The 25,590-nt window shown below is 44.6% G+C and overlaps 3 protein-coding genes across 11 annotated transcripts; all 3 read right to left on the bottom strand.

Annotated features, from left to right (window-relative positions):
* Positions 1–2,998: 2,998 nt before the first annotated feature.
* On the bottom strand, positions 2,999–6,258 carry LOC109881747 (zinc finger protein 182-like). Of its 5 annotated transcripts, none has more exons than XM_031821721.1 (4): positions 5,973–6,258; positions 5,343–5,565; positions 3,966–4,799; positions 2,999–3,705 (listed from the first exon to the last, which is right to left on the bottom strand). In XM_031821721.1, the coding sequence occupies exons 1-4, from the start codon at positions 5,979–5,981 to the stop codon at positions 3,242–3,244; spliced, it is 1,530 nt and encodes a 509-aa protein (XP_031677581.1). In that variant the 5' UTR covers positions 5,982–6,258; the 3' UTR covers positions 2,999–3,241. The 5 variants fall into 5 exon arrangements, with proteins under 5 accessions (XP_031677581.1, XP_031677583.1, XP_031677584.1 ...); XM_031821723.1 differs by having other exon boundaries at positions 6,030–6,258; XM_031821724.1 differs by having other exon boundaries at positions 6,048–6,258.
* Positions 6,259–9,228: 2,970 nt separating this feature from the next.
* On the bottom strand, positions 9,229–15,565 carry LOC116373022 (zinc finger protein 182-like). Of its 5 annotated transcripts, XM_031821715.1 has the most exons (4): positions 15,283–15,556; positions 13,250–13,484; positions 11,140–12,102; positions 9,235–10,953 (listed from the first exon to the last, which is right to left on the bottom strand). In XM_031821715.1, exons 1-4 carry the CDS (start codon positions 15,289–15,291, stop codon positions 9,809–9,811), a joined length of 2,352 nt encoding a protein of 783 aa, XP_031677575.1. In that variant the 5' UTR covers positions 15,292–15,556; the 3' UTR covers positions 9,235–9,808. The 5 variants fall into 5 exon arrangements, with proteins under 5 accessions (XP_031677576.1, XP_031677577.1, XP_031677575.1 ...); XM_031821716.1 differs by lacking the exon at positions 15,283–15,556 and having other exon boundaries at positions 9,229–10,953; positions 11,140–12,643; positions 13,250–13,362; XM_031821717.1 differs by lacking the exon at positions 15,283–15,556 and having other exon boundaries at positions 9,229–10,953; positions 11,140–12,427; positions 13,250–13,352.
* Positions 15,566–15,900: 335 nt separating this feature from the next.
* Positions 15,901–20,064, bottom strand: LOC109881749 (oocyte zinc finger protein XlCOF6). The gene is made up of 4 exons (XM_020473862.2): positions 19,484–20,064; positions 18,993–19,179; positions 17,626–18,741; positions 15,901–17,395 (listed from the first exon to the last, which is right to left on the bottom strand). The coding sequence occupies exons 1-4, from the start codon at positions 19,874–19,876 to the stop codon at positions 16,578–16,580; spliced, it is 2,514 nt and encodes an 837-aa protein (XP_020329451.2). The 5' UTR covers positions 19,877–20,064; the 3' UTR covers positions 15,901–16,577.
* Between the last annotated feature and the right edge of the window lie 5,526 nt (positions 20,065–25,590).

Here is a 25,590-nt window from a genome sequence, read left to right as displayed (position 1 = left end):
TATATCACGTAACAGACGAACAGGTGGTGGGAAATATAACATGGCTGAAGAAATTCGGATTCTCTGTCCTTGTGCACTCGCGCACTCCCCCTCATGTATTTAAAGGAATGGATTGGTGGAAAAGGAATATGGTGGAAACTCCCTCGAGCCATGCTTGCACCAATCCAATGGCTTTAAATGCATGAGGGGTTCGTGACCAAGTGCACACTTCTGAAAGAGGGCAGAGATAGTAGTGCTGCCATTGTCAAATCAAATCAAATGTTATTTGTCACATGCGCCGAATACAACAGGTGTAGACCTTACAGTGAAACGCGTACTTACAAGCCCTTAATTATTAACCAACAATGCAGTTTTAAGAAAAAATACACACACACAAAAAAAATGTACCAAATAATTAAAGAGCAGCAGTAAAGTAACAATAGCGAGGCTATATACAGGGGGGTACCGGTGCAGTTGTTTCTTTGATGCGAAGTGTTCCATGATGTAACGTCACTAATGTTGAGCTGTGCTAAACTAAGTGTGATAAACCAGACTTTCAGTCACTCACAACCACTTACACCTGGGTTGGGGTCAATTTGAGTTTAAGTCAATCCTTTCAGGATGTAAATTGACATTCCAATTCAATAATTGAAAGAAAAAACATATATTTTCAATGACTTCTCAATAAGTTGAAAAATAAAAGATGAATAAAAAATTTAAATAAAGTTGTTCCATTCAAATCACTTCCTGAATTGACTGCCTTCAATTCAAATTGACCCTAAACCTGATTTACAGTCTAGCGGTCATGGTTTCCATCACAGGTTCTTACACCCAGAATAACATGCAGAATCTCACCTAATCTAATTGAATAGGATCTCTGTGAGTTTCACCCAGAATAACATGCAGAATCTCACCTAATCTAATTGAATAGGATCTCTGTGAGTTACACACAGAATAACATGCAGAATCCCACCTAATCTAATTGAATAGGATCTCTGTGAATTACACACAGAATAACATGTAGAATCTCACCTAAACTAATTGAATAGGATCTCTGTGAGATACACAGAATAACATGTAGAATCTCACCTAAACTAATTGAATAGGATCTCTGTGAGATACACAGAATAACATGTAGAATCTCACCTAATCTAATAGGATCTCTGTGAGATACACACAGAATAACATGTAGAATCTCACCTAAACTAATTGAATAGGATCTCTGTGAGATACACACAGAATAACATGCAGAATATCACATAATCTAATTGAATAGGATCTCTGTGAATTACACACAGAATAACATGTAGAATCTCACCTAATCTAATTGAATAGGATCTCTGTGAGATACACACAGAATAACATGTAGAATCTCACCTAATCTAATTGAATAGGATCTCTGTGAGATACACACAGAATAACATGTAGAATCTCACCTAATCTAATTGAATAGGATCTCTGTGAGATACACACAGAATAACATGTAGAATCTCACCTAATCTAATTGAATAGGATCTCTGTGAGATACACACAGAATAACATGTAGAATCTCACCTAATCTAATTGAATAGGATCTCTGTGAGATACACACAGAATAACATGTAGAATCTCACCTAATCTAATTGAATAGGATCTCTGTGAGATACACACAGAATAACATGTAGAATCTCACCTAATCTAATTGAATAGGATCTCTGTGAGATACACAGAATAACATGTAGAATCTCACCTAATCTAATTGAATAGGATCTCTGTGAGATACACACAGAATAACATGTAGAATCTCACCTAATCTAATTGAATAGGATCTCTGTGAGTTTCACCCAGAATAACATGCAGAATCTCACCTAATCTAATTGAATAGGATCTCTGTGAGTTTCACCCAGAATAACATGCAGAATCTCACCTAATCTAATTGAATAGGATCTCTGTGAGATACACACAGAATAACATGTAGAATCTCACCTAAACTAATTGAATAGGATCTCTGTATCTACAGGAATGATTACATCAGTTGTTTAAATGAACTAGATAACTTGTAAATGCAACAAGTACTAATATTGTATGATATAATAGCAGTCACAGCTTTCCAATAAAAAGAAATGGAGACATTTATGGTCTGTTTGCATATATTTTAGAGACAATTTATACAGAGCATTTGTATAAAACCTGTATAAATCAAATGTATTTATATAGCCCTTCGTACATCAGCTGATATCTCAAACCAAACCCAGCCTAAAACCCAGCACGGCCAGGTGGACTGGGGACAGCAAGGAGTCATCATGTCAGGTAATCCTGGGGCATGGTCCTAGGGCTCAGGTCCTCCGAGAAGTACTCCAGATATAACACACTGACCCTAGCCCCCCCGACACATAAACTACTGCAGCATAAATACTGGAGGCTGAGACATATACCTGAGTATAACAGGTATTTATAATTTTATAACCAATATTTTTAGGTTGAATGTAATTTATGACACAATTTCTGATACATCACATGCCTTACTTTTATTTTTCCGCATCTGTAAAAGCAGGAAATGCATCACCTACTGCCGTTCACACCAATTAGACTGGTTTTGTATTTCTCCCTGACCAAGATGGCTGCCATTTTGGCTCCACTATGGAACTTTGAGGGTTTATGGCGTAGCCCCCCTCTTGTAATTTAATAGGATATCTATGGCTCCAACTAGTTAGCTACCTAGCTGACGTTAGCTAACCTCCTGCATTGTGAATGAACTCGAAATTATCTCGAGAAGTACGCTGTGCCTGCGTTAATCCACCGTTGCTGGCTTTGCTACGAAGAACAAAAATGTTGTTCTTTCCTTGTTGCGTTCAGCTCAAAGAAAGGTTACGCTAGCAAGTTGCAAGCTAACGTTAGTCAGTGAAGTGAGAACGTAAACAACCGCTTATCCAACGTTAGCTTAGCTAGCTACATTACTACTTCCTTGTGTCCTTCAGGTCCTCTCCTGCCTGGACATTACTGCCACCATCTGAGCTGGAGGGAAAGAAAACAGGAACCATAACCAGAATGCTACTTTATTAATCATGACATGGTTATTCTCAGTGAGGAACATTTCACAAGTGGGCTACAAGGTTGATTTCTTAGCACCATCACAGCATTGATGAAAAATTGGCCCCCCCTTTTTGTTGCTCATAATATGTTGATTGATGAGATGAGTGAGCGTTAGCATGATTATCTAACTGATCAGAGATGGTGACAACACAGACACAGCTTCAGCGAGAAGAAGAACTCAAAGTCGCGGCTAATTGTCATAGTACTGGCAGTCCTGCATCTCCGTATCACTCTCCATCTTTGGCACTTTCTTGGACATTTGAGCCCTGGTTAAGTGCTTTGGCCTGCCTAACTGGCGGGTCGGTCCGATGGGCTTGGCGTCATGTGTCCTCTGGTGCTGCCGGAGCCCTTGTTTACGAACAAAGCTCTTGTCGCATTCAATGCACTTGTGGGGTTTCTCACCTGTGTGTGTTCTGAGGTGGACTTTGAGGTCAAATTCTCTGGGGTAAGTCTTGCCACACACAGGGCAGACGAGGCACTTTTCTCCCGAGTGAGATCTCATGTGTTTGTGTAGTTCTGGGAGGTTAGAGTGTTCCTCGCCGCACACGAGGCAGCCGTGAGATGTGACGTCCGCCTGGTTCTCCTGGTGTTGTTCAGCTTCTCCCGATGTACAGGGACTCCCCTCACCAGTGGACCAGGAGCTGGGATAATCTCCTGTGGGAAAGAAACAGTGTGCAAATCTGAACCGTTTCAGATACCCTATTTCCTATTTGTTTTAATGCCATTTCATATATTTTTTCACTCTATAGCCCACACACTATTTGTAGCTTGCAAACCAGGGTCCTACCACTTCCATTAATGTTTTACATGCAACGTGCTAAATATGAAGCTGTTAGGCGTGTAGGCTGTCGTCATCAATCATGATTAATCAATAATAATAATAATAAATCAATGACAGCATAACGTGTTCTCACCAGTGTGCACTTTCTGATGCGTTTTTAAATTTCCTTTCTGCGTGAAACTCATCCCACACACAGAGCACTGGTAAGGCCTCTCTCCTGTGTGTGTTCTCATGTGTCGGTCCAGGTAATATGTTTGAGGGAACTCCTTCCCACAGTCTGGGCATCTGTGAGTCGCCTTAGCTCTCCTCTGTCGGTGTTCAAGTGCTCTTGATACAGAGGAACTCAACTCCCCTTCAGAACAGTGAAGCCGCTGATGAATCTTCAGATAGCCTTTCTGAGTGAAACTCTTTCCACAGACTGAGCAAGGATGTTTCTCTCCGGCGTGCGACTTCTCGTGCGTTGTCAAATTTCCTTTTTGAGTAAAACTCTTCTCACACAGAGAGCAAGAGAAAGGCTTCTCTCCTGTGTGGGATCGCTGGTGTACTTTCAGTAATGCTTTATGAGTAAAGGTCTTCTTACACACACAGCAGGTGTAAGGCTTGTCTCCAGTGTTTGTCTTCAAGTGAACCTCCAGAACATTCTTGGAAGAGAACTCTTGTCCACAACAACAGCCAATCTTGTCATCCGGTTCGGTTTTAATCTGTTCAGAATGTTTCTTCTGGTGGTGGCATCTCAAACTACATTGATAGGTGAAGCCCTTCCCACACTCAGAGCAGGTATAAGGCTTCTCTCCTGTGTGGGTTCGCTGGTGTATTTGTAGCGCCAATAATGTCTGGCAGTGTTTCCCACAATCTGGGCATGGGTGGGTCTTTTTCTGCCTCGTTCTGCGTTTCATCTGGTGTTGTTCAGGTTCTCCTGATATAGAGGGTCTCTCCCTGGCTGCAGAGTGATGGCTAGGACTCTCTCCTGTGGGGATGAGACAGGACAGATAGTCAGTGAGACTGAGTCAGACTCAGGTTCTCCTGATGTAGAGGGTCTCTCCCCGGCTGCAGAGTGATGGCTGGGACTCTCTCCTGTGGGGATGAGACAGGACAGATAGTCAGTGAGAATGAGTCAGGCTCTCCTGATGTAGAGGGTCTCCCCGGCTGCAGTGATGGCTGGGACTCTCTCCTGTGGGGATGAGACAGGACAGATAGTCAGTGAGACTGAGTCAGACTCAGGTTCTCCTGATGTAGAGGGCATCTCCTCGCCTGCAGAGTGATGGCTGGGACTGAGTTTATTGTACATACCTACTGCGTTTCTCCATTGTTTTACACCACCTCCCATGCTACTCCCATTCTCATATTTATGGCAACACACAAGACTGAGTCCCAAATCATGCCACCCTATTCCCTATATAGTGCACCACTTTTGATTAGAGCCCGATGGACCATAGAGAGCAGTGTAGTAGATAGGGATTAGTATTCCCTTTGGGACCCATCCCAAGTTAGCATGGCTCCAGCTACTCACCTGTATTATCTAGTTCCCAGTCTTCTTCTTCTTTGACTACGATATTAAATGTTGGTGTTTCACTGTTGATGTCCAGACTCACAGTAACCCTCTCCTGACCCTGCGGTGTGCCTTTCTGATCACCGTGGTTACTGTCCTCCTGGTCGCCATGGTTACTTTCATGACCCGGGGACACCGTGGGTTGGGGTTTAGTGGAGCAGGGTGGAGACGGGCTGGACGGGTCCTATATGATGAAGAGTGACAGCGGAGTTTTCACAACAAGCTACATTATGAAAGATGGACTAAGCAATATGACACCATCCTTAACAGCAAGGCAATGTCTCTGCTTGTTATAGAAATGACCATTTCTCAGTAAAGAAACCGTTCAAACTAAAAATACTTGCAAACCAAATTACAGCAGCTAATTTATTGTATTTTCATTCACCTAGCTAGCTAGCGCTGGCCAGTTAGCTAACGGTAGATGCCTACTAGAAAACAAAGTCGCATCATCAAGCAACAAAAACGTAGCTAGCTAGTACTGCTGTTACTAGCATGCGTTGAGCAACTTGACTTGCACCATTTGGTATAGCAACAAACGAGCAGTTTGCAGAGCAGAAAAGTGATGTGGCTAGCACACGTTCAGATTACTACCTCTTCCATTGTAAATCAATCCCTGAGCTAGCTAGCTAACTGATAAATTAGATATACTTCTAGTTTAGTTTTAACTTATGATGACTGCCAATGCTGTTGGTCGTAACCTCGCGTCTCGTCGGATGTAGGCTGGGAAATACCAACACCTGAGAATATTTAATCGAAAGTTACTGTATTCTTTTTTTCAAATAGCAATGCTAACGTTACATTGTTTACATTTAAATAAACGGGTAAATAAACTGTCAAACTTTCGTTGGCTTCCTACTTCCGGTTTAGCGCCGACATGCGGTCTGGAAGTTAAAGGCAAATTGATTACAGATCTCTTGCAGTGGTGCAACGTACTTAATTAAGTGTAAATACTTTGAAGTATTACATAAGTAGTTTTTTTTTGGGGGGGGGGGGTCTGTACTTTACATATTTTACCACATTTTACTCCAAATCATGGACTTTTTACTCCATATATTTTCCCTAACACCCAAAAGTACTCATTACATTTAGAATGCTTAGCATGACAGGAAAATGGTTCAAGACACGCATGTATCAAGCTAACATCCCTGGTCATTCCTACTGCCTCTGATCTGGCAGACTCACTAAATACAAATATGTTGTCAAAATATGTCTGAGTGTTGGGAGTGAAACTCTTGAGGAAATGAGGGATACAAATGATGTTATGATGTAGGATGCTTGTTCCTGGCATGGTTTTGGGAAACGCTGCCTTAGAGCACGTATCAAACTCATTCCGCGGAGGGCCGAGTGTCTGCAGGTTTTCGCTCCACCCTTGTACTTGATTGACAAATAAAGGTCCCTCATTAGTAAGGATCTCTGTCTTAATTGATAGGAAAGAAATACCTGCAAACACTCGTCCCTCCTTACAGCCATTTTGAGTGATCACCTTAAACCAGGTGTTCCTGGAGCTACCGTCCTGTAGGTTTAAACCAGGGCTCTCCAACAATGTTCCTGGGGAGCTACCATCCTGTAGGTTTAAACCAGCGCTCTCCAACCCTGTTCCTGGGGAGCTACAGTCCTGTAGGTTTACACCAGGGCTCTCCAACCCTGTTCCTGGGGAGCTACAGTCCTGTAGGTTTACACCAGGGCTCTCCAACCCTGTTCCGTCCTGTAGGTTTAAACCAGGGCTCTCTAACCCTGTTCCTGGGGAGCTACCGTCCTGTAGGTTTAAACCAGGGCTCTCCAACACTGTTCCTGGGGAGCTACCGTGCTGTAGGTTTAAACCAGGCCTCTCCAACACTGTTCCGTCCTGTAGGTTTAAACCAGGGCTCTCTAACCCTGTTCCTGGGGAGCTACCGTCCTGTAGGTTTAAACCAGGCCTCTCCAACACTGTTCCTTCCTGTAGGTTTAAACCAGGCCTCTCCAACACTGTTCCCTCTTGTAGGTTTAAAGCAGGCCTCTCCAACACTGTTCTGTCTTGTCGGTTTAAATCAGGCCTCTCCAACACTGTTCTGTCTTGTCGGTTTAAAGCAGGCCTCTCCAATACTGTTCTGTCTTGTCGGTTTAAAGCAGGCCTCTCCAACACTGTTCTGTCTTGTCGGTTTAAAGCAGGCCTCTCCAATACTGTTCTGTCTTGTCGGTTTAAAGCAGGCCTCTCCAACACTGTTCTGTCTTGTCGGTTTAAAGCAGGCCTCTCCAACACTGTTCTGTCTTGTCGGTTTAAACCAGGCCTCTCCAACACTGTTCCCTCTTGTAGGTTTAAAGCAGGCCTCTCCAACACTGTTCCCTCTTGTAGGTTTAAATCAGGCCTCTCCAACACTGTTCCATCTTGTCGGTTTAAACCAGGCCTCTCCAACACTGTTCCGTACTGTAGGTTTTTGCTACAACCTTCAGGTAGCGCACCTGATTCTAATAATTAGCTGGTTGATGAGCTGATTCTAATAATTAGCTTGTTGATGAGCTGAATCTGGTTAGTTACAACTGGGGTTGGAGTGAAAACCTATAGGAGGGTTGCTCTCCAGGAACAAGGTTGGAGAACCCTGGCTGAAACCTATGGTGAATCATTTAAATGCTGATGGCAGTGACTTCCGAGAATTACAATTAGCTCATCCACAGAGCACTAGTGGTCACTGAAGGGTTTGATGAGCATGAAAACAATGTAAACCATATGCCATGGCCGTCTCAGTCACCAGATCTCAACTCAGTTGAACACGTATGGGAGATTCTGCAGCAAGACCAGAGCCAGTGTTTTCCACCATCAACAAAACAAAATATGATGTAATTTCTCGTGTAAGAATGGTGTCACATCCCTCCAATAGAGGTCCAGACACGTGTAGAATTTATGCCAAGGTGCATTGAAGATGTTCTAACTGATCGTGTTGACCCAGCGTCCTATAAAGAAGACGCCTTATATTGGTGTTTCCTTTATTCTGGCAGTTACCTGTAGCTATTTGACCACTTCTGAATTTAAATGTTTTATAGAGACCCCTTTCTGGTTGAAAACATTGCCGCACGAGGGCGACGTGCGCAAGTTGGTGGAAGAACAAGAGGGAGTTGTTAAAGAACAAGAGGGAGTTGTTAAAGAACAAGGGGGAGTTGTTAAAGAACAAGAGGGAGTTGTTATAGAAAAAGAGGGAGTTGTTATAGAAAAAGAGGGAGTTGTTATAGAACAAGAGGGAGTTGTTATAGAACAAGAGGGAGTTGTTATAGAACAAGAGGGAGTTGTTATAGAACAAGAGGGAGTTGTTATAGAACAAGAGGGAGTTGTTATAGAACGAGGGAGTTGTTATAGAACAAGAGGGAGTTGTTATAGAACAAGAGGGAGTTGTTATAGAACAAGAGGGAGTTGTTATAGAACAAGAGGGAGTTGTTATAGAACAAGAGGGAGTTGTTATAGAACAAGAGGGAGTTCTTATAGAACGCCAGCAAAAAAAAGCATCTATTTACATGTTGCTTATGAGTGCATTTCACACTACTTTTGGATTATACATGGATTTTAAGGGTCATATGAATGTCCTGATTAATTTAGTGTTTGTGTCATCATCACAAATCAACTGCATTATACTTAAACACTTCAACTTAAACCAGTAAAATGTCTCTTTTGGCTAGATTTTGCGACAGGTTATAATCAATGAGCGTTAGCATTCTAGCTAACAACTGCTACATCCAAAAATAGTAATTTTGCTAAGATCACAACCAAATATAATCTTAGCGACTGTTAAAGAAATAATCAAAACATAATTGTAAGCCTATAAGAACACCAAAACGTTTATTTTGTTTAGAAGTAATAAAAACGTAAATCTAGGCTATGAGGGCAGATCGCGCGATGGCTTCCTTACTGCCACCCGAAAGAGTCGCGCATCTGTGACGTCGGTGTATCGTGCCCTGGATAAGGTGTAATAAAGGAGAGATGTTTTTTCCCCAAATGTTCATTTATTGGACCATGGCGTTATATGACATTTCTTAGTATCATGATAGCTTCAATAAGTAAAATAAGATATATAAAATAAACAAGAAATACAATGCACAGGATTACATAGTATGATTATCTTACACAGCACAGTGGACTGTATTGTACTGATCACAACAACACACACACACAAATACATGCGTGCATACAGACGCGCGCGCACACACCAGAAAGAATAACGATTCTGTAGTCATAAGAGGCATTGTGAGTGTCCAAAATAGCACCCTATTCCCTATATAGTGCACTGCATTTCAGCAGAGCCCTTAAAAGGTTCCCATATGGGCCTTGGTCAAAAGTAGTGCACTATATAGGGAATAGGGTGCCATTTGGGATGTTGATATGGACCCAGCCCCGTGTTTAAAGGTGCCAGCACTGCCAGTGTCCTCTCTCCATCTGCGGTAAGGGCATGAGTCTCTCATATTTACATTGATGTATGCATTTTTTGCTTAGCTCTTCCTACCCTGGGTGGTTGGTTGGACCTTCCACTACTAGAGCCCACCCTGGGTGACTGGTTGGACCTTCCACTACTAGAGCCCACCCTGGGTGGTCTGCCTAAATGGCGGGTCGGTCCTATGGGCTTGGGAGCATGTGACCGCCGGTGTTGTTGGAGATTGTTTTTCCGGACGTAGGCCTTCCCGCAGTCATAACACTGGTACGGTCTCTCTCCTGTGTGCGTTCTGAGGTGGACTCGGAGGTCGTATTCCCGGGTGTAAGTCTTGCCACATTCAGGGCAGAGATAGTGTTTTTCTCCCCTGGGGGACATGGTGGGTTTCTGTGGTGCCGGGAGGTGGTGGCTTCCCTCCCTCTGCGCTGCAGAGAGGTGGTGGCTTCCCTCCCTCTGCGCTGCCGGGAGGTTGTGGGTTTGTGGTGCCGGTAGGTTGTGGGTTTGTAGTGCCGGGATTTGGTGGGTTTGTGGTGCCGGGAGGTGGTGGGTTTGTGGTCCCGGGAGGTGGTGGGTTTGTGGTGCCGGGAGGTTGTGGGGTTGTGGTGCCGAATGGTTGTAGGTTTGTGGTGCCGGTAGGTTGTGGGTTTGTGGTGCCGGTAGGTTGTGGGTTTGTGGTGCCGGTAGGTTGTGGGTTTGTGGTGCCGGTAGGTTGTGGGTTTGTGGTGCCGGTAGGTTGTGGGTTTGTGGTGCCGGAAGGTTGTGGGTTTGTGGTGCCGGTAGGTTGTGGGTTTGTGGTGCCCGTTGGTTGTGGGTTTGTGGTGCCGGTAGGTTGTGGGTTTGTGGTGCCGGTAGGTTGTGGGTTTGTGGTGCCGGTGGGTTGTAGGTTTGTGGTGCCGGAAGGTTGTGGGTTTGTGGTGCCGGATGGTTGTGGGTTTGTGGTGCCCGTTGGTTGTGGGTTTGTGGTGCCGGTAGGTTGTAGGTTTGTGGTGCCGGTAGGTTGTGGGTTTGTGGTGCCGGAAGGTTGTGGGTTTGTGGTGCCGGAAGGTTGTGGGTTCCCTCGCCAATCTGATTCAGAAATTGTTGTGGTTTCCCAACATTATGTCTGTTGTCCAGAGGCTGTTTCGCTGCTTCTGAAGAAGTCGTCCTCATGTCCATGTCAGGCAGCAAACTGGGATCCCTGCCTGCATGACAGACAAAACGGACAGAGAGAAAGGAGAGACACGATGCAACAATGTTATTGTTAAGGTGTGGATGAGTATACTAAGTCATGGTTTTCATGTTGTTTTAAACAACATGGTTGGATCACTGACAGTTAGTAGTAGCTAGTAGTCCATCAGGATGTATTAACGGTAAAGGAGGACACTCACCCGTGTGCACTTTAAAATGCGTTTTGAGATTCCCTTTCTGGTTGAACCTCATCCCACACACAGAGCACTGGTAAGGCCTCTCTCCTGTATGTGTTCTCATGTGTCTCTCCAGTTTGTTTGCTTGTGTGAACTCCTTCCCACAGTCCGGACACTTGTGAAACCTCTTCGCTCGCCGTCGTTCTTCTCCCCCGGAACAGTTGAATCGCTCGTGGGTCATCAGGAGTCCTTTACTGATGAAGCCCTTGCCACACTCAGAGCAGAGGAAAGGCATCTCTCCTGTGTGTGTTCGCTCGTGGACTTTTAACGTATACTTACTAGAGCAGGTCCGTCCGCACACGGAGCACAGGGGCTTCTCCTCGGTGTGCGTTCGCTCGTGGGCTTTCCAAGCCGGTTTGTGATAGTAACCCTTGCCACAGAAAGAGCAAGAGTAAGGCATCTCTCCTGTGTGGGATCGCTGGTGTTCTTTTAATGATTCTTTATTGAACCTCTTGCCACACACACAACAGGTGTAAGGCTTGGCTCCCGTGTCTGTCTTCAAGTGAACCTCCAGAACGCACTTTGAGGAGAACTCTTGTCCACAGCAGCAGGTCATCTTCTCATTCGGGTCTGTTTTAATCTGTTCAGAATTCCTCTTTTGATGGTATCTCAAACTACATTGATGAGCGAAGCCCTTCCCACACTCAGAGCAGGTATAAGGCTTCTCTCCTGTGTGTGTTCGCTGGTGTGTTTTCAAAGCTTGTCTAATAATGAATGTTTTCTTACACACAAAGCAAGCGTAAGGCTTCTCTCCTGTGTGGGTTCGCTGGTGTATTTGTAGTGCCGATAATGTCTGGCAGTGTTTCCCACAATCTGGGCATAGGTGGGTCTTTTTCTGCCTCGTTCTGCGTTTCATCTGGTGTTGTTCAGGTTCTCCTGATGTAGAGGGCCTCTCCCCGGCTGCAGAGTGATGGCTGGGACTCTCTCCTGTGGGGATGAGACAGGACAGATAGTCAGTGAGACTGAGTCAGACTCAGGTTCTCCTGATGTAGAGGGTCTCTCCCCAGCTTCAGAGTGATGGCTGGGACTCTCTCCTGTGGGGATGAGACAGGACAGATATAGTCAGTGAGACTGAGTCAGACTCAGGTTCTCCTGATGTAGAGGGTCTCTCTCCAGCTTCAGAGTGATGGCTGGGACTCTCTCCTGTGGGGATGAGACAGGACAGATATAGTCAGTGAGACTGAGTCAGACTCAGGTTCTCCTGATGTAGAGGGTCTCTCCCTGGCTGCAGAGTGATGGCTGGGACTCTCTCCTGTGGGGATGAGACAGGACAGATAGTCAGTGAGACTGAGTCAGACTCAGGTTCTCCTGATGTAGAGGGTCTCTCCCCAGCTTCAGAGTGATGGCTGGGACTCTCTCCTGTGGGGATGAGACAGGACAGATATAGTCAGTGAGACTGAGTCAGACTCAGGTTCTCCTGATGTAGAGGGTCTCTCCCCAGCTTCAGAGTGATGGCTGGGACTCTCTCCTGTGGGGATGAGACAGGACAGATAGTCAGTGAGACTGAGTCAGACTCAGTGTGCATATGCAGACCTACCGGGTTTCTCCCTTATTTTACAACGTCTCCTGTGCTTCTCCTGTTGCAGGTTTGATGGCAAAGCAAGACAGCTCCCCAAATGGCACCCTATAAAGTGCACTCCTTTTGACCATAGCCATAGGGTTCTGGTCAAGAGTAGTGGACGAGATAGGGAATAAGGTGCCATTCTGGTCAAGAGTAGTGGACGAGATAGGGAATAAGGTGCCATTCTGGTCAAGAGTAGTGGACGAGATAGGGAATAAGGTGCCATTCTGGTCAAGAGTAGTGGACGAGATAGGGAATAAGGTGCTATTTTGGTCAACAGTAGTCCACTAGATAGGGAATAAGGTGCCATTCTGGTCAACAGTAGTGCACTAGATAGGGAATAGGGCCCTTGTCAACAGTAGTGCACTAGATAGGGAATAGGGTGCCATTCTGGTCAACAGTAGTGCACTATATAGGGAATAGGGTGCAATTCTGGTCAACTGTAGTGTACTAGATAGGGATTAGTATTCCCTTTGGGACCCATCCCAAGTTAGCATGGCTCCAGCTACCCACCTGTATTATCTAGTTCCCAGTCTTCTTCTTCTTCTTTGACTACGATATTAAATGTTGGTGTTTCACTGTTGATGTCCAGACTCACAGTAACCCTCTCCTGACCTTGCGGTTTGTCATTCTGATCACCATGGTTACTGTCCTCCTGGTCGCCATGGTTCCGGTCAGGACCCGGGGACACAGTGGGTTGGGGTTCAGTGGAGCAGGATGGAGATGGGCTGGACGGGTCTTCAGAATCCTATATGATGAAGAGTGACAGCGCAGTTTTAGCAGCACACTAGCTAGTTACATTATTAATATGTCGATTTAGCAATATGACACCATCCTAAATAGCAAGGCAATTTTTTTGTTTGCTATGGAAAAAAATACAACTTCTCTATGAAATAAACGTTTCCAGTTAAGTAGAACTGGTTGAGGAACTATCAGTGGAAAGCTTCAAGTCGCTCGGCGTACACATCCCTGACCATTTGAAATGGTCCACACACACACACACACAGTGTGGGGAAGAAGGCACAACAGCGCCTCTTCAACCTCAGGAGGCTGAAGACATTTGTCTTGGTCCCGAAGACCCTCACAAACTTTTACAGATGCACAATTGAGAGCATCCTGTCGAGCTGTATAACCGCCTGGTACGGCAACTGCACCGCCCGCAACTGTAGGGCTCTCCAGAGGGTGGTGTGGTCTACCTAATGCATCATCAGGGGCACACTGCCTGCCCTCCAGGACACCTACAGCACCCGATGTCACAGGAAGGCCCAAAAAAATCATAAAGGACATCAACCACCTGAGCCACGGCCTGTTCACCCCGCTATCATCCAGAAGGCGAGGTCAGTACAGGTGCTTCAAAGTTGGACAGGTAGGCTGAAAAACAGCCTCTATCTCAAGGCCATCAGACTGTTAAATAGCCCTCACTAGATGACTTCCAACCGGTTACTCAACCCTGCACCTTAGAGGCTGCTGCCCTACAAACATAGACATGGAATCACTGGCCACTTTAATAATGGAACACTAGTCACTTTAATAATGTTTACATACTGCTTTACTCATCTCATATGTATATACTGTATTCTATTCTACTGTATTTAGTCAATGCTTTACTCATCTCATATGTATATACTGTATTCTATTCTACTGTATTTAGTCAATGCTTTACTCATCTCATATGTATATACTGTATTCTATTCTACTGTATTTAGTCAATGCTTTACTCATCTCATATGTATATACTGTATTCTATTCTACTGTATTTAGTCAATGCTTTACTCATCTCATATGTATATACTGTATTCTATTCTACTGTATTTAGTCAATGCTTTACTCATCTCATATGTATATACTGTATTCTATTCTACTGTATTTAGTCAATGCTTTACTCATCTCATATGTATATACTGTATTCTATTCTACTGTATTTAGTCAATGCTTTACTCATCTCATATGTATATACTGTATTCTATTCTACTGTATTTAGTCAATGCTTTACTCATCTCATATGTATATACTGTATTCTATTGTACTGTATTTAGTCAATGCTTTACTCATCTCATATGTATATACTGTATTCTATTGTACTGTATTTAGTCAATGCCACTCCGACATTGCTCGTCCTAATATTTATACATTTCTTAATTCCATTCTTTGATTTTTAGATGTGTGTGTTGTTGTGAATTGTTAAGATATTAATGCACTGTTGGAGCCAGGAACACAAGCATTTCGCTACACCCGCAATAAAATATGCTCAATATGTGACCAATAACGTTTGATATCAATCAATGCAAACCAAAACACACCAGCTACTGTTGATTGTATTGTCATTCATCTAGCTAGTTAGTTAACTAGCTACGTTACCTTACAAGAAAACATTATATCAGCGAGCTACAACATAGTCAGCTAGTAACGATACTGATGTTGCTACCGTTCACTGTAGTCTATAAAATACTGAGCAACTTGATTTACTAACTAGCCACAACATTTTGTATAGCAACCGCGGAGCAGATTGCTGAAAAGAGATGTGGCGAGCACACATTGATTCTTACCTCGTCCATAGCATAGGGATTTAATTCCTGAGATAACTAGAAAACTAGTTGAGTTTAAAATGTATAATGATGTCTTGCAATGTTGTTGATCGTAACCTCGAGTCTCGTTGGATGGAAGCTGAGAAATACCAACGCCTGAGGCTATTTAATCAAAAGCTGCGGTCTTCCTTTTCCATTACATTTTTTTCTTTCTGCAAAAGTGTTTTTTGAACGATGAGATGTTATAAGTGAAGTTCGGTAAACTGTCGGAACTCAGTTTGGCTTCCTACTTCTGGTATGAGGTTGTCTTGTGTTTGTGCTGTAGCGCCCCCATGCGGTCGGGAGAACAAAGACAATAATAAGAGTACAAGTCTCTTTCAACGTAGCTCCCTGACAGTTTCTGAAGTTAAATGTTTTTATAGGTAAAGGTAATAAAGAGAGAAATACGCCCCCCCCCCTCCCCCCTCCCAATGTTAATTTATTGGTCCATGTCATCATGACATGCAAGTCACTGTGGATTTCTTAGTATCATGACCGCTTCAATCAGTAACATAAGATATATATATAAAAAACACAAGGACTAAAATGCAAACACTTCATTTTTGTTGATTTGAAATATGCACAGGACGACAACTACAGTTGGAATGATTATCTTACACAATACAGCAGACTTTATTGTACTGATCACAGATGAGGAAGCAACACACACACACACACACACACACACACACACCACACACACACACACACCATCCGGGTTGAAGTGTAAAGACAACAGATGACATCTCTGACAACTTAGCCATCTCTGCTTATACTGTCAATGAAATCAAAATGTTATAATGTTATAAGGCATATAGAAAAAGGGCCGACCGTTTGATCCTGGCATTATGACACGTACGTCTCTGTGGATTCTTATTGTTGCATCATCACAGCTTCAATCAGTAAAATAACACATATTTATATATATATATATATTAAACACTAGAATGGACAAAAATGCAATCGCTTAATTTTTTGTTGATTTAAAAAATATGTACGTTACTATAACTACAGTTGGCAAGATTATCTCGCTCAGTGGTAACGATTATTATACTGACCCATAAATGAGGAAGCAACAACACACACACACACACACACGGAAGCAAAAATAACAGTTCTGTTTTAGTCATGAGAGACATGCAATGTCCAAAATGGCACCCTATTCCATTTATAGTACACTACACATTTGGTCCAGAACCCCCCCCCCCTCCCCCATGAGCCCTGGTCAAAAGCAGTGCACTACATAGGGAATAGGATGCAGACCATAGCCGTGGAGTTTAAAGATGCCAGTACTGCCAGTGTTCTCTCTCCATGTCTGGTAACGGCATGGGTCTCTCCACTCGATGTAAAGGCATGGGTCTCTCCACTGTGTGGAAGGGCATGGGTCTCTCTACACTAGAGAACGGAGGCGTGGCTTTATCAACCCTGGACAACTGCTGCTTGGAGCTTCCCATCCTGGGTGACTGGTTCGGTCTCCTGCTACTGGAACCCATGCTGACGGGTCTGCCTAACTGACGGGTCGGTCCCATGGGCTTGGGAGCGTGTGACCGCCGGTGTTGACGGAGCCCTTGTTTCCGAACAAAGGTCTTTCCGCATTCATCGCACTGGTACGGTCGCTCTCCTGTGTGCGTTCTGAGGTGGACTCGGAGGTCGTATTCCCGGGTGTAAGTCTTGCCACATTCAGGGCAGAGATAGTGTTTTTCTCCCCTGGGGGACATGGTGGGTTTCTGTGGTGCCGAGATGTGGTGGGATGTTCCCTCCCTCTGTGGTGCCGGTAGGTGGTGGGTTTGTGGTGCCGGTAGGTTTTGGGTTCCCTCCCTCTGTGGTGCCGGGAGGTGGTGGGTTTGTGGAGCCGGTAGGTTTTGTGTTCCCTCCCTCTGTGGTGCCGGGAGGTGGTGGGTTTGTGGCGCCGGTAGGTTTTGGGTTCCCTCCCTCTGTGGTGCCGGGAGGTGGTGGGTTTGTGGTGCCGGTAGGTTTTGGGTTCCCTCCTCGTCATGCTGATGGAGGCAGCGTTGTGGCCTCCCAGCTTTACGTCTGTTGTCCCGAGGTTGTTCAGAGGGAGTCTCCATGTCAGCCACTAAACTGGGATCCACTCCTGTATAGACAGACACAGGGAAACTCAGTGGGCCCATATGGGCCCTGGTCAAAAGTAGTGCACTATAGATGAATAGGGTGTCGTCTGGGACTCAACCAATGCAACATGCAACAATGTTATTGTTAAGGTGTGAATGAGATTATTGTTTTAAAAACAACATGGTTTGGATCACTGACAGTTAATAGTAGCTAGCTAGTCAGGATGTATTAACGGTAAAGGAGAACACTCACCCGTGTGCACTTTAAAATGCGTTTTGAGATTCCCTTTCTGGTTGAACCTCATCCCACACACAGAGCACTGGTAAGGCCTCTCTCCTGTGTGTGTTCTCATGTGTCTCTCCAGTTTGTTTGCTTGTGTGAACTCCTTCCCACAGTCCGGACACTTGTGAAACCTCTTCGCACGCCGTCGTTCTTCTCCCCCGGAACAGTTGAATCGCTGGTGGGTCGTCAGGTATGCTTTACTGAGGAAGCCCTTGCCACACTCAGAGCAGAGGAAAGGCTTCTCTCCTGTGTGTGTTCGCTGGTGGACTTTTAACGTAGTCTTGTTAGAGAAGGTCCGTCCGCACACGGAGCACAGGGGCTTCTCCTCGGTGTGCGTTCGCTCGTGGGCTTTCCAAGCCGGTTTTTGGTAGTAACCCTTGCCACAGAACGAGCAAGAGTAAGGCATCTCTCCTGTGTGAGATCGCTGGTGTTCTTTCAGCCGTTCTTTTTTACCGAACCCTTTGCCACACACACAGCAGGTGTAAGGCTTGGCTCCCGTGTCCGTCTTCAAGTGAACCTCCAGAACGCACTTTGAGGAGAACTCTTGTCCACAGCAGCAGGTCACCTTGTCGGCGGAGTCTTTCTTCTGGTGTAATCTCAAGCTACTTTGATAAGTGAAGCCCTTCCCACACTCAGAGCAGAGGTAAGGCTTCTCTCCAGTGTGGATTCTCTGGTGGACCTTCAGTGCTGATAACGATGGGCAGTGTCTCCCACACTCGGGGCAGGAGTGGGTCTTCCTGACTCCCCATTTTCTCTTCTGTTGTTCAGGTTCTCCTGAAGCAGGACTCTGTCTTTTTCTCTTCTCTGTCTCCTCTCCTGTGTGTGTCCTGTTCTCCGTCTCCTCTCCTGTGTGTGTCCTGTTCTGGTGTCTCCTTAGTGTGTACAAGGAGACAAACTTCCTCCCACACGCTAGGCAGCTGTGAGTCTTAGTTTTGCGTTTCGCTCGTCGTTGTTCAGGTTCTTCTGATTCGGAATGTTCAGGATCTTCGTATTCGGAATGTTCAGGATCTTCGGATTCGGAATGTTCTGGTTCTTCCGATGAAGAGGGACTATATTCACTGGCAGACGGTTGGTTGGGACTCTCACCTGTGGGACAGAGATGGGAGAGAATAAGGAACAGAGGCAAGTGAGTCCAGCTCATGTTGTTATTCTTCATTTGGTCCCGGGGAATAATGTCCTGTCCAGTGGGTGTACTTGTACATCCTGTCCCAAGGCTTAATTATCTACAGACTGTGCAGTCTTTCGTTCCATCCAGCACTAACACAAAAACTAACACAAAGTGCTCTAAGTTAATGGACATTAAAGTACATCTCATCTCAACACATCTAATCACTTACCTGCAACACAACAATCCCAGTCGTCTTCCTCCTCCTTGACGACAACAACTTTTTGTAGAACTATCCGCAGACTACCCAGTTTTGACCTCTGGTCACCATGGTTGCTGTCGGGACCCGGTGATGACGTCGAGAGTTGGGGTTCTGAAGAACTGGGTGGGGACTGTCTGGACGATGGGTCTTCTGAGTCCTACAGTACAAAATAGAGTGTGTGTCAGTGTAGTCTTAAAGTAATAAGGATCTGGGCCTATATATTAATAAATCGTCTCAGAGTATGGGTGCTGATCTACGATCAGGTCCCACCCCCCTCATGTACATAATTCATTCGTTATGATCCAAAAGGCTAAACTGATCCTAGATCGGGCTAAATAGCCTGCGATTCTAGGCTACTGAAGCTGAGCTAATCTGTATCTGTTTTCTGATCTACTTTAATAATTATCTGGCCAGTAACTGTGAAGTCTCCGTGACTGGGATTTAATACTCCCATCACTCACGTTCTCCCTCCGTTCTGGCGGTATGTGTCTCTCTGGATCCGGGTCTGTCGAGCTCTCAGCGCCCCCCTCGTTCTCGGTTCTGCTTGGCTCGGTGCCGTCCAGTGTGTCCACTTGCGCTGACTGCCTGAGGATAGCATCTCGTTGTATCGTTTTGATGTCGTTTTGCAGTTGGAGTAACCAAGACATTCCCTGGTCCTCTAATTTCATTAAATCATCACTTTCACAATATTCTTCTATTTTACGACGCAACGAGCGATAATTCTTCCCTTTAACGTCGAGGCCATCTTGACCAGCTATTCCACACCGTTCACACAGGTAACGTAAATTGTTCTCGGTTAAATTCCACAAACTCTGTTCGATTCCATCCAACAACGTTTCTCTCTCTCCGCTCATATTGTCCTACCCACGTACCAACAACAACAACACGTAGTCAATGACAAGACAGCTACAATCCGTTCAAGAGATTGTTAATGAGTTAGTACTGTATTCTGAAGTGAAGCAACTAAGCTAAATATTAAACATGCTAGCTAGCTTCTCGTCGACTACTTCCTATTTTCTTCTTCACCTTTTTGATTCTGCTGTAGTGTTGTGGTTTTTTTTTGTTGTAATGTTTGCAAACCAACTGAAAATGCGCATTACCGCCACCTACTGTCGTGGCGGTAATGCCACACTGGAGTGTAAAGACATACAAGACGTGCAACTAGAGATTTTCCAAATAGGTACTGAACGGTTTGTTGAATTGAGAGATGCAAGTTGTTGCAGTGATGATTTATTCAATCAAATACCTTATGCAGAATTGCCCCACTGACTGTCTTCACATGATGTAGGTATGCTACTGTTGCCAGTCATCAGGTTTCTTAGCAACATCAGGGTTTTTCAATAAAGTGAAGATAATGTGCTGTGTTGTAGTAGTAATAGGGTACAGTAACTAATCATATCATGAACCTAATTATTTCCTAATCAATGGCTTTGATCAGGTCCTTCAAATAGAGTCAGAGCAGGAGTGAGGATTGTGTTTGGGCTCCCGAGTGGTGCAGCAGTCTAAGGCACTGCATCTCAGTGCAAGAGGAGTCACTACAGTTCGATTCCAGGCTGTACCACACCCGGGCCGTTATTGGGAGTCCCATAGGCCGGTGCGCAATTTACTTAAAAAATATATATTTTTAAATGTAACCTTTAAATAACTAGGCAAGTCAGTTAAGAACACATTGCTATTTACAATGATGGATTTGAACCAGGGACTATAGTGATGCCTCTTGCACTGAGATGCAGCGTCTTAGACTGCTGCGCCCCTCTGGAGCCCAATTAGCCCAGAGTCGTCTGGGTTTGGCCGGGGGAGGCCGTCATTGTAAATAAGAATTTGTTCTTAAAACTGACTTGACTAATTGACTAAAGGTTCAAAATAAAAGGCATTGGACAGAGGATTGTGTTGTTTTGGTGGATAAAGTGTATGTCAACTGTAAGGGGTGCCCATGTTGCTGGGGGACTGGAAGTGTCTGGTGTGAGACAGGATGTTTGAGGTGGCAAGAGTCAGAGTAGTGCAGAAGCTGTCGTATGCCGAGGCAGTGAAGAAAGGAAGATGGGGAGGCTGTCATTGTAAATAAGAATTTGTTCTTAACTGACTGGCCGAGTTACGTAACTGACTGGCCGAGTTACGTAACTGACTGGCCGAGTTACGTAACTGACTGGCCGAGTTACGTAACTGACTGGCCGAGTTACGTAACTGACTGGCCGAGTTACGTAACTGACTGGCCGAGTTACGTAACTGACTGGCCGAGTTACGTAACTGACTGGCCGAGTTACGTAACTGACTGGCCGAGTTACGTAACTGACTGGCCGAGTTACGTAACTGACTGGCCGAGTTACGTAACTGACTGGCCGAGTTACGTAACTGACTGGCCGAGTTACGTAACTGACTGGCCGAGTTACGTAACTGACTGGCCGAGTTACGTAACTGACTGGCCGAGTTACGTAACTGACTGGCCGAGTTACGTAACTGACTGGCCGAGTTACGTAACTGACTGGCCGAGTTACGTAACTGACTGGCCGAGTTACGTAACTGACTGGCCGAGTTACGTAACTGACTGGCCGAGTTACGTAACTGACTGGCCGAGTTACGTAACTGACTGGCCGAGTTACGTAACTGACTGGCCGAGTTACGTAACTGACTGGCCGAGTTACGTAACTGACTGGCCGAGTTACGTAACTGACTGGCCGAGTTACGTAACTGACTGGCCGAGTTACGTAACTGACTGGCCGAGTTACGTAACTGACTGGCCGAGTTACGTAACTGACTGGCCGAGTTACGTAACTGACTGGCCGAGTTACGTAACTGACTGGCCGAGTTACGTAACTGACTGGCCGAGTTACGTAAAGGCTCAAATAAACACATATATATATACATTGGATCCTGAGAGGATCCCAGTGGGGAGCAGGTCTGTGCAGCCCAGAGGGAAAGGCCAACGAGTGATATAACGAGCTTCAATAAGTTTGGCTTCTTAGCGTTCACAGCGATGGTTATCAACCGTATCGCAGAAATGGAACGTAAAAATCACAGAAAATAATTGTTGTGGTAGAATTTGTGTATACGAGATTTGACTTTGTTGGTGCAGGAGCAGATAGGGTCTGTGTTTCTACGTCTGCGTTGCTGTTTGGGGTTTTAGGCTGGGTTTCTGTGTCTGCGTTGCTGTGTGGGGTTTTAGGCTGGGTTTCTGTGTCTGCGTTGCTGTTTGGGGTTTTAGGCTGGGTTTCTGTGTCTGCGTTGCTGTGTGGGGTTTTAGGCTGGGTTTCTGTGTCTGCGTTGCTGTTTGGGGTTTTAGGCTGGGTTTCTGTACAGCACTTTGTAACATCGGCTGATGTAGAAAGAGCTTTATAAATACGTTTGATTGAGAGGGTCAAAGTAGTGGAATGAGGTAGTGGGTTTTTAATTAGTGTAGAGTTAGTCGGAAGGGTAATTAAAAATATGATTTTATATTTCCCCTTTTCCCATTTTATATCACAAAGTGTAATGGATTCATACTATAGTTCAGTTGGGGGCAGTAAAATACAGATTGAAACTTCCTGCAGGGGGGGGGGGGGTCCAAAATAAGTGAGGGTTGTCATATTTATTTATTTATTGCTTTGGGGAGAGTAGTGAGGCATTCACTCTTCTGGTTGCATTCACTCTTCTGGTTGCATTCGCTCTTCTGGTTGCATTCGCTCTTCTGGTTGCATTCGCTCTTCTGGTTGCATTCGCTCTTCTGGTTGCATTCGCTCTTCTGGTTACATTCGCTCTTCTGGTTGCATTCGCTCTTCTGGTTACATTCGCTCTTCTGGTTGCATTCGCTCTTCTGGTTGCATTCGCTCTTCTGGTTGCATTCGCTCTTCTGGTTGCATTCACTCTTCTGGTTGCATTCACTCTTCTGGTTGCATTCACTCTTCTGGTTGCATTCAATCTTCTGGTTGCATTCACTCTTCTGGTTACATTCACTCTTCTGGTTGCATTCACTCTTCTGGTTGCATTCACTCTTCTGGTTGCATTCACTCTTCTGGTTGCATTCACTCTTCTGGTTGCATTCACTCTTCTGGTTGCATTCACTCTTCTGGTTGCATTCACTCTTCTGGTTGCATTCACTCTTCTGGTTGCATTCACTCTTCTGGTTGCATTCACTCTTCTGGTTGCATTCACTCTTCTGGTTGCATTCACTCTTCTGGTTGCATTCACTCTTCTGGTTGCATTCACTCTTCTGGTTGCATTCACTCTTCTGGTTGCATTCACTCTTCTGGTTGCATTCACTCTTCTGGTTGCATTCACTCTTCTGGTTACATTCACTCTTCTGGTTGCATTCACTCTTCTGGTTACATTCACTCTTCTGGTTACATTCACTCTTCTGGTTACATTCACTCTTCTGGTTGCATTCACTCTTCTGGTTGCATTCACTCTTCTGGTTACATTCACTCTTCTGGTTGCATTCACTCTTCTGGTTGCATTCACTCTTCTGGTTGCATTCACTCTTCTGGTTGCATTCACTCTTCTGGTTGCATTCGCTCTTCTGGTCATATTTTCCCTTTAAACAACGTCTTGACTTACTTTTGATATCACCCTAATAAAGATAAGAAACGTTTGGGAAGGTTTGGTGTGTCTTATTAATCTGTAGCTACTGCAGGCCTCTGAAATGAAGGCAGTGCGGCCTGGTGCTCCAACCGACTCCCACAGTTGAACTTGAGGTTGGGAAGACTGTTTCAGACCTACCAGAGTTACTCCTATAATCTAACAATATATCATGCTTATCTTTATACAAATTATCAAATGACCCTCCTTATGTACATCGAAATCTGTATAGAATACAGCAGTACTTCCCTTGTTATAGTCCAGTATCCCTTCAAACATTCAACCTCCAGCTGTACCCCCTCTTGCACCAGGGTCAGTGCACTCTCAAATGTTGTTTTTTTGGTCATCATTGTAAGCCTGCCACACACACACACACTATACGATACATTTATTAAACATAAGAATGAGTGTTAGTTTTTGTCACAACCCGGCTCGTGGGAAGTGACAAAGAGCTCTTATAGGACCAGGACACAAATAATAATATTATAATAATCAATAATTTACCTCTTTATTTAACCATCTCACATATAAAACATTATTTGTTCATCAGAAATTGTGAATCACTCACCACAGATTAATGAGAAGGGTGTGAATAACTCACCACAGGTTAATGAGAAGGGTGTGAATCACTCACCACAGATTAATGAGAAGGGTGTGAATAACTCACCACAGATTAATGAGAAGGGTGTGAATAACTCACCACAGATTAATGAGAAGGGTGTGAATAACTCACCACAGATTAATGAGAAGGGTGTGAGTAACTCACCACAGATTAATGAGAAGGGTGTGAATAACTCGCCACAGATTAATGAGAAGGGTGTGAATAACTCACCACAGATTAACGAGAAGGGTGTGAATAACTCACCACAGATTAATGAGAAGGGTGTGAGTAACTCACCACAGATTAATGAGAAGGGTGTGAATAACTCACCACAGATTAATGAGAAGGGTGTGAGTAACTCACCACAGATTAATGAGAAGGGTGTGAATAACTCACCACAGATTAATGAGAAGGGTGTGAGTAACTCACCACAGATTAATAAGAAGGGTGTAAATAACTCACCACAGATTAATGAGAAGGGTGTGAGTAACTCACCACAGGTTAATGAGAAGGGTGTGAATACCTCACCACAGGTTAATGAGAAGGGTGTGAGTAACTCACCACAGGTTAATGAGAAGGGTGTGAATACCTCACCACAGGTTAATGAGAAGGGTGTGAGTAACTCACCACAGATTAATGAGAAGGGTGTGAGTAACTCACCACAGATTAATGAGAAGGGTGTGAATAACTCACCACAGATTAATGAGAAGGGTGTGAGTAACTCACCACAGATTAATAAGAAGGGTGTAAATAACTCACCACAGATTAATGAGAAGGGTGTGAGTAACTCACCACAGGTTAATGAGAAGGGTGTGAATACCTCACCACAGGTTAATGAGAAGGGTGTGAATAACTCACCACAGATTAATGAGAAGGGTGTGAGTAACTCACCACAGATTAATGAGAAGGGTGTGAGTAACTCACCACAGATTAATGAGAAGGGTGTGAGTAACTCACCACAGAATAATGAGAAGGGTGTGAGTAACTCACCACAGATTAATGAGAAGGGTGTGAGTAACTCACCACAGATTAATGAGAAGGGTGTGAGTAACTCACCACAGATTAATGAGAAGGGTGTGAGTAACTCACCACAGATTAATTAGAAGGGTGTGAATCACTCACCACAGATTAATGAGAAGGGTGTGAATAACTCACCACAGATTAATGAGAAGGGTGTGAGTAACTCACCACAGATTAATGAGAAGGGTGTGAGTAACTCACCACAGATTAATGAGAAGGGTGTGAGTAACTCACCACAGATTAATGAGAAGGGTGTGAATAACTCACCACAGATTAATGGGAAGGGTGTGAGTAACTCACCACAGATTAATGAGAAGGGTGTGAATAACTCACCACAGGTTAATGAGAAGGGTGTGAATAACTCACCACAGATTAATGAGAAGGGTGTGAATAACT

This window comes from Oncorhynchus kisutch, unplaced genomic scaffold, assembly GCF_002021735.2.
Source record: "Oncorhynchus kisutch isolate 150728-3 unplaced genomic scaffold, Okis_V2 scaffold4011, whole genome shotgun sequence".
Lineage (NCBI taxonomy): Eukaryota > Metazoa > Chordata > Actinopteri > Salmoniformes > Salmonidae > Oncorhynchus > Oncorhynchus kisutch.
The sequence above is the reverse complement of the archived record's forward strand: the minus strand, read 5'-3'. Positions and strand labels throughout refer to the sequence as shown.

Excerpts from the sequence above, each read along its gene's own strand:
- LOC109881747 (XM_031821721.1), bottom strand. Across the intron at positions 4,800-5,342 it reads CTGGGAACTAGATAATACAG|GAGAGAGTCCTAGCCATCAC; the intron begins GTGAGTAGCTGG and ends TCATCCCCACAG. Across the intron at positions 3,706-3,965 it reads GCATCAGAAAGTGCACACTG|GAGATTATCCCAGCTCCTGG; the intron begins GTGAGAACACGT and ends TCTTTCCCACAG.
- LOC116373022 (XM_031821715.1), bottom strand. Across the intron at positions 12,103-13,249 it reads CTGGGAACTAGATAATACAG|GAGAGAGTCCCAGCCATCAC; the intron begins GTGGGTAGCTGG and ends TCATCCCCACAG. Across the intron at positions 10,954-11,139 it reads GCATTTTAAAGTGCACACGG|GCAGGGATCCCAGTTTGCTG; the intron begins GTGAGTGTCCTC and ends TCTGTCATGCAG.
- LOC109881749 (XM_020473862.2), bottom strand. The coding sequence starts at position 19,876 with ATGAGCGGAGAGAGAGAAACGTTGTTGGATGGAATCGAACAGAGTTTG. Across the intron at positions 18,742-18,992 it reads CTGGGATTGTTGTGTTGCAG|GTGAGAGTCCCAACCAACCG; the intron begins GTAAGTGATTAG and ends TCTGTCCCACAG. Across the intron at positions 17,396-17,625 it reads GCATTTTAAAGTGCACACGG|GAGTGGATCCCAGTTTAGTG; the intron begins GTGAGTGTTCTC and ends CTGTCTATACAG.